The 18,824-nt window shown below is 42.4% G+C and overlaps 1 protein-coding gene across 1 annotated transcript in view; it reads right to left on the bottom strand.

Moving 5' to 3' along the window:
* Elp3 (elongator acetyltransferase complex subunit 3) overlaps positions 1 to 18,824 on the bottom strand; it is a 58,905-nt gene that overhangs the window by 28,397 nt on the left and 11,684 nt on the right. Inside the window, exons 7-9 of the mRNA XM_034498327.1 lie at positions 16,635 to 16,789; positions 4,126 to 4,287; positions 1,972 to 2,098 (exon numbers count right to left, since the gene is read on the bottom strand). Coding sequence (XP_034354218.1) covers positions 1,972 to 2,098; positions 4,126 to 4,287; positions 16,635 to 16,789 — 444 coding nt within the window. The remainder of the gene's footprint in view (positions 1 to 1,971; positions 2,099 to 4,125; positions 4,288 to 16,634; positions 16,790 to 18,824) is intronic.

The following is an 18,824-nucleotide window of genomic DNA, read 5'->3' as shown; positions in this document are numbered from 1 at the left end:
TAAAATCTCAGACTACATTATTCTCACAAACTTTCCATTGTTTAATTTGCTTTTCAAACAAATATAACTGTAGGTTTTAGATTTCATTGACTGTCACCTTCTTGAATGCTGTATTCTTGTTGCACCATGTGGTCTTAAAGACATTCTTTTGTAATTGTGTGATTTCCATTGTAACATTTATAGAGTTATTAAGTCTTTAATAAATATTCTAGACACCCACAACGAGCATGTAGGCAAGCCCTTCTCTGCCTAACCTGAATCTACACTAAGTACATGATGTCAGAAAAGTTCTGGTTGCAGGAGACACAGGGTCTGATACACTCCTTTTGTAAGGATGAAGCTACACTGAACTGGTTCTGGATCCATGATTAAACATGGAGAACCAAAACATGGGTTTCTTTCTTTTCCTCTAAAATCAGGAGGCAAAACAGGACATTTTCACAGAAGTATAAACTTAGAACAAAGAACAAAAAAGAGGATGGGGGGGTGGTGGTGGTGGTGGAATGGCAACCACGACTGAAAAACAGAAAACAGATGAAGACTAGCACCCAGCTTTGAAAGGGAAGAAAGCTGCAAATTAAGAGGCTGATGAAGGCTGGGTGGTGGCACACACCTTTAGTCCCAGCACTTGGGAGGCAGAGGCAGGTGGAATTCTGAGTTCGAGGCCAGCCTGGTCTACAGAGTGAGTTCTAGGGCTACACAGAGAAACCATCTCAAAAAAACAAAAACAAAAAACCCAAAACAAACAAACAAACAAACAAACAAACAAAAAGAGGCCAGACCATCACACCACAGTCTCACAAAGCTCACATATCAAAGGCCAGGAAGCAGGCAGAGTGGAACAGATGGAGTAAAAGCAGACAGCAGATCCAAGTCTACACATGGAGGCACTTGTCTCTACTCTCTGTGCTGGCCTTCCTCTGAGGCACTGCACCTTAGGATTTTGGCCACAAAGATTGAGGATAGGAAAAACCAGCATCCCAAATGACAGGCCCTATGCCTTATCTATGCCACCTGTCACCATGTGGAAATATTATCTTGTTATACAATAAATGTTTGTTATAATATTAAGTAAAAACGATACATCAAGAAAAACCTATGTCATCCACAGGTGACTGTGCCTGTGTTACATGCACAAAACAGCCTCAGTTCCTCAAAGCCTAAGTGTGCTGGGTTGAACACACTTGGCCCAGGGAGTGACACTATTAGGAGGTATGTCCTTGTTGGAGTAGGTGTGGTCTTGTTGGAGGAAGTGTGTTACTGTGGGGGTAGGCTTTGAGACCCTTCTCCCTAGCTACCTGGAAGAGACAGTCTTCCCTGGTTTGCCTTCAGAATAAGATGTGGAACTCTCAGCTCCACCAGCACCATGCCTGCTTGGACACTGCCATGTTTCCTGCCATGATGATAATGGACTGAGCCTCTGAACCTACTATAAGCCAGGTCCAATTAAATGTTGTCCTTTCTAAGAGTTGTCTTGGTCATGGTGTCTGTTCACAGCAAAGGAAACCCTAACTAAGACACTAAGCATTTCACAATTTAACATTTATTTATATGTATGTATATAAATGTTTGCCTACATGTATGCTTGTGCTCCACATGTGTGCCCAGTGTCCAGCAAGGCCAGAAGGTGGTGGATCCCCTGGAACTAGAGTAATGGACAGTCCTGAGCCACCATGTGGGTGCTGGTAATAGAACCCAGGTCCTTGGGAAGGATAGTTGGTGCTCTTAAAACACTGAGATACCTCTCCAGTCCCAAACCTAGGTATTTTAAAGCTTGAAAAGAATGTATTAAAATATAGTTTTTATCTGACAATGGGGAGGTGGGTGACTACTCTTTACTGTGTTTTAAGTATTTGGAAACAAGGCTTTATAGCTTTAAGAATGGAAAACACAACAGTGAACACACAGAGCAGGGAGGTATGGGAAGTGTGCTGAGACGCTCCGGGTCCACAGGCTCAAGGGCGCACTTACAATAAACTGCTCGATGTCTCTCTCCAGTCCCACGTTCGGCAGGTCAGGCATCATATGCGCCACCACTTTGAAACCAGAATCTTTGGCCAGGTGGAATGATTCACACACTGCCTTCACAGTGTGGCCCCTGAGGGAGAAAATGCATTGCCTATTAGACAGATAAACGGACAATCAAGCTAACAAATGGGAGGAAGAGGAGAAAGAGGAAAACAATCTATGAGAACAAGAGCTACTTGGCTGGGAACAGAAGTCACTTTCACACAGCTCTAAGGAGACCTGGAGGAAAATCATAGCTTCAAAGACACTGTTCAGAAATCTCTTATGAACCTGCTCAAAGGCCTGGAGGTAACAAGGAGCACTGTGTACCCAGACAACAGGGCTCAGCACCATCAGTAAACTCAGCTGATCGCTGTAGAACCTGATACACAAGGACCATGCAGAAACCAGGCATGCTGATATCTTCTTATAGTATGAGCACTTAGGAAGTGGAGGCAGGAAGATTAGAATTAAAGATCATCCTTCGGTCCTGACCAGGTTCGGAGCTAAACTGGGCAACAACAACAATGAATCATGAAGGAGCTCTGATTTGAGCATCACTTCTTTCAGAAATATGTAATGCTGGAAAAAGAGGGAAGAAACTGCAACACAAAGCAGATGTTACTAGTATGACAAAAGGTCCATCAGAGAAAGGTTTGGCTGGCACAGGGGTCTGATCAAGCCTTGTAACATACGCAGTAAGGCTACCATCTGAGCAGAAAACAGGCCTTGATTACAACTTGGGCAACTAAAACCTGAAGCCTTGTAACAACTCTTTCTACAACCAAGATGCTCCAACGTAGCACAGGAAGGTCTCCGAAGCCATGGGCTCCATCATATTCCCCATGGATACCCTACTTACTCCCATGGCCCCACTCCTTTTTCTAATTAGTTTTCACCAGTAACATCTAAAGTTCTGGTTGAGGCTTGGACTTTCTTCTGAATTCTGTACTCAATTATTCTACTTCAAAGTTACTGTACAAAATGGTCACAACTATGCAAATGCAGCTATACAAATTAAATTACAAAGAAATATTCATTTCCTCAGCTGTACTGTCACATAGGCTAGCCCTGCTCTAAACCATACCTTTAGTTCCACAAGTATGTAACATTTATTGTCTACAAAGTGAAGCCTCTCTTCCCTCCAAAGCTCCCACTTCCCATTCTCTCCAGGCCTTGCTTCCCAGGAGTTAGCAAACAACACTCACTGCTTTCTAGGACTCAAGGGATTCCTGCTTAAATTACTCCACCAGCTGTGGGGAGAGGCTGTCTCCTTACCCCCTTTTCAACTGTCTCCCATATTAGAACAAAGGGGCTCTCACTTATTATATGCAGGCATGCTCCTATCTTAGCTCTCAGCCTGCCTCTTGATTAAAGCCCAGAATCTTGTGGCTGACTTCCTGGCCCTGCATAATCCAACCTTCTGCCTGTCATGCTCCTGTCCTCAAAGAGATTTCCTCCAGTGAACACAAGTAACTCGGAGTCTCTTTTCAGGCTCTGCTTAGCTGTTGTTTTTCCAGAAAGTGCCCCTGAAACATTCCCACTGGGATCTTCTAGCACAGCCTGTGATTACTACACTCTCTAAGCAGCCTCCTTGGATAAAACTTTCCTACTGGAGTTCTCTTTGCTCTGAGATTCCTCTTTGTAGGTACAATACCTATTAGATTTTTCCCTGTGCTTAAAAATATTCAACAGATCTCTGTTACTTAAAGGACAATGTCCCAGGCCTGCCATTGCTCTAGGCTGCTTCTAAGTATGGACTAGTATGTTTCCTTAGCTCCCCTTACAATCCTGGTCACGCAAAGTGGCCTTTGCCATTTTGGGTCAGCAGTGTCTGCTGCTAACTGAATCCTCATTTCTTTGCTCTTCGGCAGAGGGGAGCAGTTATTTACAAGTTTCCTCACAGACTGACCTTCCCTGTATGACTCAGTGATACATTCTAGGTGGAAAAGACTGTCAGGTGACTATGCTGAAAATGAAGGCAGGGGCAGATGGCCTGAGAGCATGGATGGAAGAAGAGAGTTAAAAAGCTAAGATTGCATACCTTTCTCTGAGACTGGGCTCAAGGAAGAAAGAAGAACCAGTGGGGACAGAAGAGGCCACCCGCTACCATCTCACCTGTTGGTATCTCTGGCCACATCTTCATAGACACTCTGCACTCCGATCTCTAGCCTCGTGCAGCCATAAGTCAACATGTCACTTAGGTGCCGTTTCATGCAATAATCAGGTCTAGTCTCAATCGTAATTCCAATACACTTTGTGAGGCTTCTCTCAGAATACCTGCAGAGCAGAAGTAAAATTACACACCTGGGGCCACTTCTTCCTAGCCTGCCTTCTCTTAGTTTTCCCAGGATGAGACAGTTAACTAAGTGTGTGGACTCTGGAGTCAGATAGTGTAAGTTCAAATCCCAGCTCTCCTACTGCCTTACCAGGCAGAAAGTAATTCTATTAACCTCTCTGGCCTTGGCATCTTCATCTGCCAAATGATGGTAACAAAGGTACCCGCACTTCAAAGGCCGACACAACCGCGCCAGCACATCCTCCTCCCATTCCAGTTATCATTATTTTTCACACAGTTGGCTGCAGCCATAATCTTCTTAAAAACAGTGATTTCAACTGTGAAAAGCTATTTCTCAATTCCTAGCAACCGATTTCACATAAGCAAAACCCATCTGCATTACTTATTTCTCACTGCATCACAGAGCCATTTTAAACACAACAACAAGGGGTGGGGAGGTAAGGGGAGCAGTGTAGGCGGCAGGGATCATTCAGGAGAAACCCCAGAAGCCTAGCTTCTAGGAATGTGCAAAACTAGAGCATTTCTTTTGGTCACTCACTAAGTCAAGACACAGGATAGTAAGGACTACCTTGGATTTAAGTTCTCTGAGATGTTGGCCTTACTGCTGGCCCAAGGTCGTATTATCTGTCAAGGCGCTGGTGAGGTGAGTGGCAGGAACTCAGTGATGGAGGACATTGTGACTGACAATGGATCACTGACTATCAACAGAGGGGTGTCCTATCATTTCATTTACCACATGAAGACACTGATGCTCAACGGAACAGGCATTTTGCTCTGGGACACAGTAAAACAGGCTAAAGGGGTTGAAGGTGGGTCTGTTTATTTACTCTGCTATTTAGACTCTCAGCCCTGGATGCCAGACTTCTGTCTGTCTGCACACTTCTAACCTAACTGTAACCATTCTTCTTCGCACCTTTCCATAACGTTCTCATGGAGGACAGGAAGTACATAACGTCACATTATAAACCCAATTCATCTGCTTCTAACAGCAGTTATTGGACTTCAGAGAACTTTCTAAAATTAAAAGAAATAGAAACCACTGTGGACAAAGGAAATTATATAAAGATGTATGAAGGAGAGAAGGTAGAAAGTTCTGAGTAAAGTTCAAAAAGTACCTGAAAACATCCTAGAATCCAGATTCTAACATGTACCACAAACTGCGCTATTAACTGGTATTTCTCAAAAGCAGTGGCCTTAGGCAAGAGAGCCTGGGCATAGTGACAACTCCATCGTTGAGAAAAACAAGTGAGTTGGCAACAGCAGCAACGGGAGTCTGCCCAGAGGAAAGGGAAAACCTATGAACTGATCTGTCTTACAGAGCATCACGCCCATGGAGGCACGCAGAGGAGGCTGCCACAAGCATGACACCATCACCCTGTAAATCAAAACAAAGACAGGACACGGGCAAATCTTACTCTCAAAAATTTAACTCCACCTCAAACATGTCTTTCCCCTGGGGAACCGTGGAGAAAGAGAAAATAACTCACAGTTTAAAAAGCCATTGGTGGCACATGCATTTAACCCCAACACTTGGGAGGAACTCAGAGCTGGATATCTGAGTTCGAGGCCAGCCTGGTTTACAGAGCAAGTTCCAGGACAGCCAAAGCTACACAGAGAAACCCTGTCTTGAAAAACAAAAGAAAAGGGTCAGTATTTTCCATTTTCCTTTCAGAATTGTATTTCCATCTGAAAAGCAATGAAGTGGAAACTGTTAACAAATCTGAACATTAAAAACAACTGAGTATTGGAGCTTAGATATAAAGATATCTATGTAACTATTCTTTTTCATATGCTTATACATGTACACAAGATGCTACTTAATCTGAGCATTTCAGGGTCTGCTACATAATTGTCCCTCTATGCTATACGCAGCTACTTAACTAGTGTGCCTTTCTTCAGTACCACAGTTGACACCTTACCTTCTGGGATTTCAGTCTTTTAAGTTCTGGGGCAGAGAGGAGCTGTTTCAACTTCTAACAGACAGAGGCAGGACTTGAACTCAAGTTTTCCTGCTAGGGCTACTGCTCTTTATTACAGCTAGAGGACTGCCTTAGGAAGGCTGCGGGGACCCTGAGAACTACACATTTTCCACAGGCCACCAAGGCAACAGCTATGTAAGAAGCTCATGCTCTCTAAGAAACATATGGTGTCAGAACTGTTCACAGCAAGAGTGGACTGGGAGCAGGGTGGAAGGAGAGTCTCATGTTAGAAATAAAACCCATGCCACCTAGTCTTCAACTCAGCTCAAAGACATCTCTCCTTGTCTGACTTATTTATGGACATGTCTGTTCCTCCTTTTAGACAGGGAACTCCCAGCAGCTCCAACAATGTCTAGTGTCTAATAGCTTAGGAGTTCAGCACTAACTCCTCCAATCAAACCAAAGAAATGAACATGAAGGATGATTAGATGAATCAGATGTAGCTAGGACAAAGAAGGACTCTCTCCCTTCCCATAGCCTCTACTGATCTTGCAGCCTACCATCCCTCTTAGAAACAGAAAAAGTAATTTGCATTAGGTCAGAGATTCCATTAAGGACTAAAGATCTAGTGTTTATCCCAGAGGTGCTTCAGTCAAGCTATAGGACCCTAAACTCAATCCATTCAAGCCAAACTGACAAGTAAATAAGGGCACAGAGGTAAGATATTCACTTCCATTAGTCACAATCTCCACAGGCCCAAATGAGTCAACAAAGTTTAAAAGTTCTTTGGACTGATGCCACCTGGGGTTATTACTGAATGTCTCAGAACTACAACCGCAGAACAAATGTCCCTTTATAAACCATCACCATACCTGGATAATACCACGATAAAGTCAGATACATCTCACATTGACATTAGTGAAGCTCTGCACTTAAGTCAGAAGGCTTAGAGGATGCACCTACCTCTTTTTGAGATTGCAATCTAATTTCTTTCTGGAGACTGATTATGTTAATAGGATCTAAAAGCCAATAGTCTCTGCACAATATAATTGAAAAAGCCACAAAGAAGTTTGATTTTTAAGTATGACTAGGAGGCTGAGCTGGTGACACTGGAGCCTAGAAAACAGTCAGGTGTCCTAGCACAGTAGTCAACAGAGCATCCCTTGACATGCTTGTTTTTCTTGTTTTTCACAACTCTTAACATTCTGTAGTCATGATTAGATAGCTGAGGAAGCAAGGGCCCCATAGTCGTAACAGAACACAGGTCACAGGTAAGGCACTTCCAGGCTCAATGTACAGGCGAACCACAGAAAGCTGCCCTGGCGGAAGGAGGTGCTAAGTGAAAACAGTGTGAACTCACCTTACTAACGTTACTCCAATCAAAGCCACCGAGTCACAGACGCCAGCCAGGACTACCTACGAACACTTTAGTACCATCGACTCATTCTGTGACACCAGGGAAACAGAAGCACAGAACAAATCTGTGCTTAAGAGGATGACAATGCCAAGTGATGGCAGGCGCCTACCAGCCACAGAGGCAAGTACACCTTTCTCCAAGCTACCAGGGAAGCCGAAGCAGGAGCTGGCCAGAAGCCAGCCTGGTATGGAAATGTAACAGAAGTCATTCCACTGCCCCCACCTCACACCCTTCAGATATACAATACTGTCCATCAGACACTACTTCCTCTTAAGACATTCTCTAGCAAGAGATGCAAAGAGAACCAACTCTGCAGTATTCTAAAGGAATGGAGTTCAGTGAGATTATTCTTGGTTAGTGAAAATTAACGTGTGGGGGGGGTGACTAAACTAGTTTACATAAATCCAACCAATATAAACTAATTATCACTAATTATACCAAGCAACACTAAATACTGCAATTAAAAGGCACACATTATCAAGATGGGCGACTGTGCCCACTCCCTCCCCCACAAGTATTGTAGGTTTCTGCCTATAAGGAATCCACTTGCTCTATAAAGGTATATAAGGCTGGAAAGTAAGTGAATGGAAAGGCATACAGGGTTGGCAGGAAGCACATGAGGCTCTATGGCAGAACTAACATCAAATAGACTAGTGGATGTTGTTAGGTCACCAAGGGCTGCCTGTGAAGGGCTGTGTGACCTATCTCTCTCCCTTTTTCTTTCAAGTCCACCATGAGGTGGCAGGTTTGCTCTGCCATAGTCTTCCTATCACATTCTAAAAGTATAGCCTGGAACCTCCAAAACTGTGAAGAAGGACAACAGACTTTTTCTGTCTAAGCTAACTACGTCAGGTGCTATAGTGTTGGATAGCACACTAATACACCGTCTAAGCAATGCTAACACTCACTCAGCTAAGTTGTACAAGCATCAGACACAGCACAATTTACTTCCTTTCCAGTATACATACCATACGCATCAAGAGGGAGCATATACCTTGGCCATAAAGCGAGTCTCTACTAATTAAACAAAGACAACAAAAGCAAAACTGAAGTTGAACTGAATAGGTGCTCTGAACAAAATAAAATAAAATCAGAAATCATTAAGATATCAAACAAAAACTCACTGTTCTAAAATGCAGAAATTAAACAAATTTTTATACAATCCCTGGAATTGAAAAAGAAATAGAAAAGGTAATAGGGAAAACTTGACACTGAATAATTAAAATATAATACAATAATAGTGTAAAATATAAACATGAAAACACACAGCATTTGCATAAAGAAATGTCTAGAATCTGGGCAAGTGGATCTCTGAGTTCAAGGCCAGGCTGGTCTAAATAGTAAGACTCTATCTCAAAAAAGAAAGAAAGAAAAAAAGAAAAAAGGAGCCTAAAAAGAAACTTACTACTTCGAATATTTATATTAGAAAAGAAAAATGATGGCCAAGGTTTTACAATTTAAGTCATCAGAAAAGAATAATCCAAGGGCTAAAAGTTAAAAGCACATACCACCCTAGCAGAGGACCTGAGTTCAGTTCCCAACACCACTTAATCCAGAAGATCTGACACATTCTTCTGGCTTCTGTAGGCACCTGCACACACATGCACATACACACATGCAGGCACACAGACATACAAATAAAATAATAAATCATAAAAAGTAAAACCAATAAATACCTTTACTGAATGATGATTACTGATGAAAAGTAAAGGAAGTCTAAACAAATGAGCCAGGCCATGCTCACAACCACCACAATGAACTCTCTCTCCCCAGAGTTTGTGTCCTATCTGTCATTTAAAAATATCCTAACCTTTTCACACTTTGTAAGATAAGCTGGACAGCAACAGCTAATTCTCAATTTTACAAAGATGTGCAAAGAGCTCAGACTACCTACACCAGCCTTGTAAATCAATTACAAAGTTGGAAGATGTATATCATTTGTCTTCAAGACACACTAAAAAGCTACAGTGCTCAAAACAATGTGATACTTACTGGTCTACAAACCAAAACAGACAACAGCATTGCCCAGTGTGGCCCATGTACATAGATAGCCCTTTGAATTTTAACACAGGATTCATAAACTCCAAATAGGACAAATAAGTTTTTAAAGAAATAATCTTAAAACAATTCAGTCTCCATACTGGAAAAAAAAAAATAAGCCTTGACTCCTACCTCACAGCATACATAAAAATTAATTCAAAGGGGAGCAGAAAGCTAAATATAAAAACTGAAATTTTAATTAGAAGACAACACAGGAGACTAACCTTGTGCCCTGGGAATATGTGATGGTTTATTAGTTATAAGACAGAAAAAAAAAAAATGGTAAGAAAGAAAAGGATTGGTCATCTTAATTCTGCCCTAAGAGATCATCAACAATAAATAGTCAGGTACAGAGCCAGTTCTTGAATCAAGGACATGTAACAGCTCAACAAAAAAAATAGAAAACACTTCACAAAGGAAATACAATCAGACAGCACAAGCATACACTCAAGTGCTCAATGACATTAGTCATCAGGAAAATGCAAATTAAAACCACAATAGATGCCATTACACACTCACCAGAATGGCTAAAATTAAAAGGACTGACAGCACCATGCTCTGGTGGGGATGTAGAACCACCAAGCGCTCGCCCATGAGTGCTAGGAGCACAAACAGAATAGCCATTCCAGAAAAATGGCTGGCCGTTTCTCATGAAACACTAACAAGCCTAGCAATTCTCATTACTACCCAAGAGAAATACATAGTCAACCATAAAAAGACTTGTACAAAAGTGGTCGGAATTTTTATTAATAACAAGCAGCCCATGTCCACAGACAGGATGGATACACAAACTGTGGTCCATCCACAACTGTGGTCCATGTACCCAGCAGAATACTGCTTAGCATTAAAAATGGGCAATCATGGACTCGCCTGACAACACTGGTGAGAGAAGCCCTCCACAGGCGATGGTTAACAGCTCCATCATGTGAAGTTCGTGGGTGAAAAAACACAAACACTGCCAGAATTGCCAATTCTGGGAAGCGAAAGTGAGGATTTTCTGGAGGAAAAGAAAGTAACTCTGTTGACAGAAATCCTCTCTGTTATCTACCTGCTTTCACAGGGTCTCGTACAGGTTGGCCTCAAATTTGAGATCTTTCTGCTTCTGCCTCCTGGTTGTTGGAATTACACAACAGCTGTCCATGTTCTGAATCTTAACAGTTTTTTTTTTTTTTGTTACACAGGTCTGTCCAAATGAGTCAAGAGAAAAACACCAAGCTGAATACTAGTTTATACAATGCATGGCAATGCACGTGGGGAAGACGTGGAAGTTGCCAGTTGCTTCCAGATCTCTGGAGGCTGCTTTCTGCTTCCTTCTCAGCCCAGGCAAAGGTATGGAATTAACTTTGGCGTTTGGTACCCAGCATTACTTAGCTTAGCATTCTAGCTTTCCCAAGATGTGTAAGGACACAGAGGATTTAAAGCCACTGATGGGGGGGGGGGGGGGGAGAGGAACGGAAATGAGTTTAAAATTCCACAGGGAAAAGTGTGACTCATGCCCGCTTGATGGGTAACTAGCCTTTTAAACTGCACCTTGTGAAAACAGCCAAGGAGCACTGAATATAAAACTGCTTCTGGGCAGAACTGATTAAAAAGGAATAAAACTCCATTAAGAGCCTGCTCTGAGTTATCTGGCAACAGTCGCACTCTGGTAAATGGGTGACTCAGATCCCACTGTGGTCTTTCTCCAAAGTGATGGTTTTTATGGGATGACAGTCATCAGTAATTGGTATTCTCTGGAGACCTGAAGAGGCTCAGTCTATCGGATGGGCTGAGTGATCAGCACTGGCTTCATTCAACAGCCTAAGAAGTGGCCAGGCCTGCATTGTTCTTGAGCAGGCTTGTCTTCCTTCACTTTCAGCCTGCAACCGTCTCACAGATTTCCTGATAACAACAGGCCACAAATAATAACCAGGCTCATGCTGGTTTAAAATCTAATCCTAAACTTTTAGGTGGAATGAACAAAACAAAACAAACCTTTAACCACTTGGGTTAGACACTGGAAGACCAAGGAGGGACAGCTGAGCTAATTAAAGTGTGACCCTAAGAATGTTTAACCTTCAACACGTGGCTTGTCTGCCACCTCAAAGAGCTGTTAGCCTAGTTTAAAACGGCCCCTTGAATAGCATCCTATCCTACTGAGCAAATGAGTGTCAGTGTCACAGCTGTGTGGGGAGGAGACACCTGCCAGGGCTCTGCAGTGAACCAGCTTCCATCAGAGGGAGGTGGCTCTTCTGGAAAACAATCTATTTTCCAAACATCTTCTCACAAAATAACAGACAGGAAGGCTGCCTACACATTCTGAAAAGAACACATAAGACCAAAACCATTTTTCCTGGGCTGCTCTTTAATTCACAACGATGCTAACATTTGAAAATAATTTTGTTTCTAGTTTAGCTCAAAAACTACTACTTCAAATGACACAAAATTTCCCCTGAACACTTTATTATAGGGAGTCATACAAAAAAATTTACCTCAACAAAGCAAACAAAAGCTCTCAAATTGGCATTTTTCATATTTGCATTACGAAGTACAGAGACCAGGAGAGACCAGGCCAGCAGTGGAGTGGGCTGCACAATGAAGCACTGTGTTGTGGTGGCTCACACTCTTAGTACTTCCTGACGAGCCACAGATTTGCTGCAATGAAGGCTCAAATCAGAGAAACATTTTTAAAACTGAAAGCAGAGTGCCCTCTTGAGGTAACAAACAGAAACAAGCCCATCCTGGCTCTGGCCAGACATCTGCAGAAAGATGCTTTCTTCCCTTGGGGACTTTTTTGGACAAACGCATCGTGATCCGAATCCAGTAAGTTCTAACAAAAATAGGAGACTTATGGTCAAATACGATGGGGCACCAGAACTGCAGCAAGACTGCTGACGTTCATGTTGATGACAGTGTGAAAGCTGCACCACAGAAACTCTACATCTGCTCAGCTGGCCTGCTCCATAGATGCCCAGGGCTCAAAGCCCACATGGAAAAGCAAACTTACAGGAGAGGTATGCTGAAGACAGCTATGGCTGAACTCCACATATGTAAACACACACACAAACCTTCAACATATGAAACCTGTGTTGAGAAAAGGAGTCTATATGTGCATAAGGTTGGAAGATTCATTTACCTAAATTATTTTAAATTATTTTACTTATTTTTAAATTTGTTAGTCTCTCTCTCTCTCTCTCTCTGTGTGTGTATGTGTGAACATGTACATGCTATCGCACATGTGTTGAATCAAAGACAGCTTTCAGTCTTCTTTCCACTGTGCTGAGGTAAAGGCCTTCCAATCTGTGCTGCTGAGCTGCAGTCTCTAGGCTAGTTGGCCCTTGAGCTTCCATGTGACTCTTATCTGTCTCCTGTCCCAGAGCAGAAGGGCTGGGATTAGCAAGTACAAGGCATTGATAAACCAGCTACATTTACAATGTTCATGTGTGTGCACGCATGCACATGTGTGTATACAGGTGAGTGTGCATATATGGAAGGAAGCCAGAGGACAACATCAGGCTCATTTTCAAGTAGGGTTCAATGGTATTGAAGATAATACTGCTAGGGTTTTTAGAGGTGAAGGAGGTCATCTGGGAGCCCTGAGTTGCTGCTGTCATTACATCTCAGAGTTGTAATGAAGGCTACTTCCCCAAAATCATACTTTCTCTAAGGTATAATTTGACTCATGAGTACAAAGAGGAGTGAGTTGGGTTACATCATTTCTCCTCTAGAGTTTAGAAACTTCAGGGCTTTACTAAGTGTGCCTCATACTCATGAATGATCAGGGTTTTGAATGAACAGTAAAAATAGATGCCTCTGGTTACTCCTCTAAAATAGATCTAAAAGTAAAAATAGATCTCCTCTGGTTACTGAGGTCCCTGTAGGAACAAGTCACACACCATAAGTCTAGATTCAGGAACAGAAATTTACCTGTCCTTTATCAGTCAAACAAAAGGCCTTGCTCACCACATGTTGTTCCAGAGAATGAATCCTTCATGCAGCTCCTTAAGCTACTCTTGACATTTATTTACATTTATGAAACCTCTTTAATTTCACAAACCCAAAGGAAAGCAACAGAGGAAGAGACACACAGAGGGCATGACCTCAGCTCTAGGAGGGAGCCCTACCAAGGTCCTCCCTGGTCATCTCTGATGATATAGACTGACTACTCAAAGTCCGTTCTAGTGTCTACTCAGGCTTCAGCTACAGATAACAAAGTTGCCCTCGGGCGCATTCCAGACCTGACCTACCTATCACCACACAAACGTCTAAGAGAACACGAACACACACACACACACACACACACACACACACACACACACACACACACACTTTTACACCTAGCAATTTCTAGCATTATAGCAAAGTTCAGGCTCTGAATGTGGCCTGGGGTTTCTATTCCCACTCTGCCTCAACTACCTGTGTTAAGTCTAGGCAAGCTGCTTTTGGCTCTCTGGGCCTTGGATTCCTCACATGTAAATCAGGTAATCTGACCAGTACAATCAAAGGCTTTCTGCATGGAGTGAATCACAATGTACAATGTACACACAGCAAATGTAGCCCTTCTTTACTCCCAGCTCTTCTTCCTTAGTGCTAACCCTGGCCCGTGATGACCACAGCACACAGACAGACATATACATAATGGAACCTATGATATAATTCTGAACATTGCCTTTTGTCTCAGCATACCTTGGAGATGCAAAATTCTCCCACTAGATAACATCATCCCTCTATGGGGGCTGTGAATATCACCTATGATTGGAAAATCATCATTGTGTACCTGCAGCTAAGACTTCCGGTTTTGGACTTACTAGTCATCTCTACAGGCATCATGGACCTTGAAACATAACAAACCCAAATTTCCTCCCTCAAACCTGAACTTCCCTATGGCTTTTCTATCTTAGCATATGACATTCCCAACCATCTCCTCAGGTGTCAAGCTTGGTCTTCCTTCCCTAACCAGCCTGTTCTCCATCACCTCTGTCAGCACCCTTGTCTGAGCCACAGTGTTGAGGATGCTCACAGGCCTCTCACATTCCCTCTTTTAAGACTCTAACCTGTTAGTCAGAAGGTGGTCAGAAGATCTCACCTGTTAATGAGGATATATCACCAGCCCCTTGGCTTGAAACAATCTACTTCTGCATTTCATATGAATTCAGCTCCTTAAAAGAGTATACCATCTGGCCCATGTTCAGCCTTTCAGTGTCACCTGAGGACATACCCTTGGTCACTGGAGTATAAGCCAATGGCCTGTGGAAAGCCATGAGCTGTTTCCCTTCTTGTGTCCTCACTCTGCTCTCTCTGCAGAAGTCTCAGACTCCTCTTCCCACAGAAGGTCTCTCACAGCAGTTCCTTCAAATCATAGCCTTTACTGTGTAAGACACTGAACTACAAAAGGACAGTGCCACAAAGACATAGACAGTTCTACCTTGTTCAACATGTTGTGCCCAGGACCTGTAACTGCATAGATGGTGATCTGAGTAAGAATAGCTCCCTTGGGCTTATATATCGAAATGCTTGGGCAATAGTGGGTGAAACTCCTTTAAAGGATTAGGTGTGGCCTTACTGGAGGAAGGGTGTCACTGGAGGTAGGCTTTGTAAGTTTCAAAGGTACATGCCAGGGCCAGCCTCTCTATGCTTGTGGATCAGGATGTAGCTCTGTTACTCCTCCAATATTGCTCCTACATGCTGTTACACTCTCTGCCATGTTGATAACATACCAAACCTCTGAAACTGTAAGGCAGCCCCAATTAAATGCTTTCTTTTGTATGAGTTGCCTTCCTCATGGTGTCTCTTCACAGTAACAGAACAGTGACAGATAGGCTCTAGAGGGACTGTAACTAATAAAAATGTGCATAAGCAGCTGCCCAGGTATCCCCAAATTTCTGAAAATAGGCATATCTTAAGACTTTCTATAACCACTGGCCTTTATATAAAGCCTTAGCACTTTCCTGCTAAAAATAAAAAGTATGACACACTGACTAACAAAGCTCACAATTATCTTCTTTTTTACTAAATCAGAATTCAGAAAGAGTATATGATCACGGTATGGTGTGGCTGTCTACTCCTTCAAGCTCCATGTTAAAACTGACAATGTAACAGTGCTGAGTAGTAATTTTGAGAGGTGGGCAGGCTGAGTTCTCTGTCCTCAGGAGTGGAACAGTGTTCTTATAAAAGTGAGGCCCCCTCATGCTTTACGCCCTCGAGTCATGCCCCATGAGGTGATGACAGAAGGTTCTTGCCAAATGCTGCACCCATGATACTGCGCTTCCCAACATCCAGAAACACAAGACAGCTGTTCATTTCAAATTAGCCAGGCTGCGGTATTCTGTCCTTGCAGTGCAAACAGACTAACACAGGGGCCATTCTTGAACAGTAAGAACTTGATAGGTAAGGATCAGCTCCTAATAAATTAGTGCTTAAGCAACAGTCATTTGTCCCAATGTTTCTTATAGCAGCAAGATGCTTCTGACAAAGAACACCCTGTCCTGGGCTGGGTTCAATCCCTGAAACCCACAGTGGAAGGAGACAACTGCCTCCCAAAATGTGTCCTCTGATTTCTACAGGTGCACATGGCATGTGCTGTCCTCTCTCCCTATCCCTCTCTGTCTCCTACACTAATAAATTTTTAAAAAGAAAGAAGGAAGAATGGATGAATGGATGGCCTGTCCTCTTTGTGAGTGGACTGAAACGCAAATAGGCCAATCTAAACTAGTTTGACTTTCGACAGCCTTATCTGCCTGTGTCTGAAAAGATCTCTGGACAAGTCAATCTATGAAACATCACTATGCCAATGGAACATACTTGTTTCTTTTTAAAGGATTAGCTCAATGAAAATAATTCTTTCCCACAAAAAAAGAAAGCATATGAGAAATTCAGAATACATACACGGAACAGATCAAATCCCCATAGGCAGCTGCTAGGAGGATGAACAAACAGGCAATGGCTTCACAAAGTGAGAGAAAGGGCTTCTTACTTGATTGCCTCATGAATATTGTTTGAAGTATGGCCTGATAAAGCATCATGTAAGTTTCGGATAAAATAATCTCTGTATTCTTCCGGAAGGGCCATGAACGTTCCACCCATCACGATGAACTCCACCTTATCCACAGTGTGACCAAGCTGCTTCAGCTGGAAGAAGCACACATCCATCAGAGCACTGCTCCAGTACTGTAGAATCTCCAATCTCATTTCACAGTCTCTCGAGCACAGATTATAAATGAAAAGCAGTAAAACACACTTTGCTAATTCTGTGCGTTTAAAAAAAGAAACGCCTAAAAGAAAAACAATTCCTGCTCAAATAAGATGGGAGACTGAGAATTAAAAACTAAACCAGCAGCCAGACTTTAATGCTGACAGTTAAGTAGCAATTTAACAACAGGAAGAATTTAAGACATATGTAACAGCTAACACAGAATATAATAAAAAACTAACATCATGTAGTATCAAATAGTGCAAACATTTATTACACATATATTTTATGTCAGATGTCATGGTAAAAAGACACAATTGTGACTGAAATATAACCTGAACTTCATGTATAGGAGAAAGATAAACACCAGATTAGACTGAGCTTTCAAGATGCAACTTCAAGCTGATTGTGGGCACAGGCCCTCAAACTCCTTCTAGAAGACCAAGGTATGTAACTATCTCAAAATGAAATATCCCATTTCTTCTACCACAGGGCAGAATGGCACTGTGCCAACTATAATAAGCTAGGATTTATGTTTTAAAATTTCTTGCTGTATTGTAAGCATGAAGAAGCTAGGATCAAATATGAACTAGAATATACTATGTGTGAATGAATATCCATATAGACCTTTAAAAATAGTTATTTCTACAAGTAGCAAACAGCAAGTGCTGTTACTGTGTGTCTGTGTGTCTGAGTGAGCATGTGTCCATCTACCCATCAACACTAGAGGATTACGTCTCTGTCCGTGGTTGCACACAAGGGGGAACAGCAGAATCATTCTGGCAGCATCTATAAAAACTGCTAGGATTCCAAGCCAAACTCCACCCCACCTGCAGAAGTAGAGACCCATGTGTCACTGTATCACTAGGTTCTCCAGATTGCACTTAGAAAAGAACTGTTATAATATGTGACTATCCTAATACCTAAAGCTAGGATCTTTAAAAATTTTTAGTAAGTAAAACATTTCACACTCTGTTAAAACAGTTTTTTATCTTGTGATGGCTATTCTTGATTATCAACCTAATGACAACTGAAATTAAAATCCAAATGGTTGGGCACATCTGTGAGAGTTTTTTTTTTTTTTTAAATTAAATCATCTAAAGTAGAAGATCCACTTCTAATCCAGATCTTTACTCTGAGCCATGACGTCTACTGGAAGCCCATATTAAGGACATACAAGAAGGAAGCAGTCTCTCTCTTTATCTGCTTGCCCCTCCCCCTTCCTTTACTGACATTAGAGCCTACTTCTTTGCGATTCCAGCGTATTCTGGAGACCAGCCGAGCCATCCAGCTCCATGGACTGAACAACTACTGGATCCTTGGACATTCCATTCATGGGGCAGTGATTGTTGGATTAATTGGACCATAACCTATAAGGCATTCTAATAAATTCCCCCTTCCTCCCTCCCTCTCTCTCTACACACACACTCTCTCTCTCTCTCTCTCTCTCTCTCTCTCTCTCTCTCTCTCTCTCTCTTTCTCTCTAAGTTCTGTTTCTCTAGAGAAGCCTGACTAATACACAGCTTAAATGAGTAAGAGTACTATGCCTGAAAAACAAAATTGAAGTCAAAATCAGTTTAGAACATGTGATGGTTTGTATATGCTTGGTACCAGGGACTGGAGTATTGCTGTGATAGGCCTGACTAAGGCAAATCTTAGAAAGGACAACTTTTAGTTGAAACAGGCTTACAGGTTCAGAGGTTCAGTCCATTATCATCAAGTAGGGAGCATGGCAGCAATTAGGCAGGCATGGTGCAGGAGGAGCTGAGAGTTCTACATCTTCATCTGAAGGCTGCTAGTAGAAGACTGACTTCTAGGCAGCTACAAATAGGGTATTGAAGCCCACGCCCACAGTAGCACACCTACTCCAACAAGGCCACACCTACTAATAGTGCCACTCCCTGGCCCGATCATACACAAACCATCTAAGAACATGTTTTCCTAAACTATGTGGGCTCCCTGTGTGGGGTCCTC

The sequence above is a fragment of the Arvicanthis niloticus genome, chromosome 3, assembly GCF_011762505.2.
Source record: "Arvicanthis niloticus isolate mArvNil1 chromosome 3, mArvNil1.pat.X, whole genome shotgun sequence".
Classification (NCBI taxonomy): domain Eukaryota; kingdom Metazoa; phylum Chordata; class Mammalia; order Rodentia; family Muridae; genus Arvicanthis; species Arvicanthis niloticus.
The sequence above is the reverse complement of the archived record's forward strand: the minus strand, read 5'-3'. Positions and strand labels throughout refer to the sequence as shown.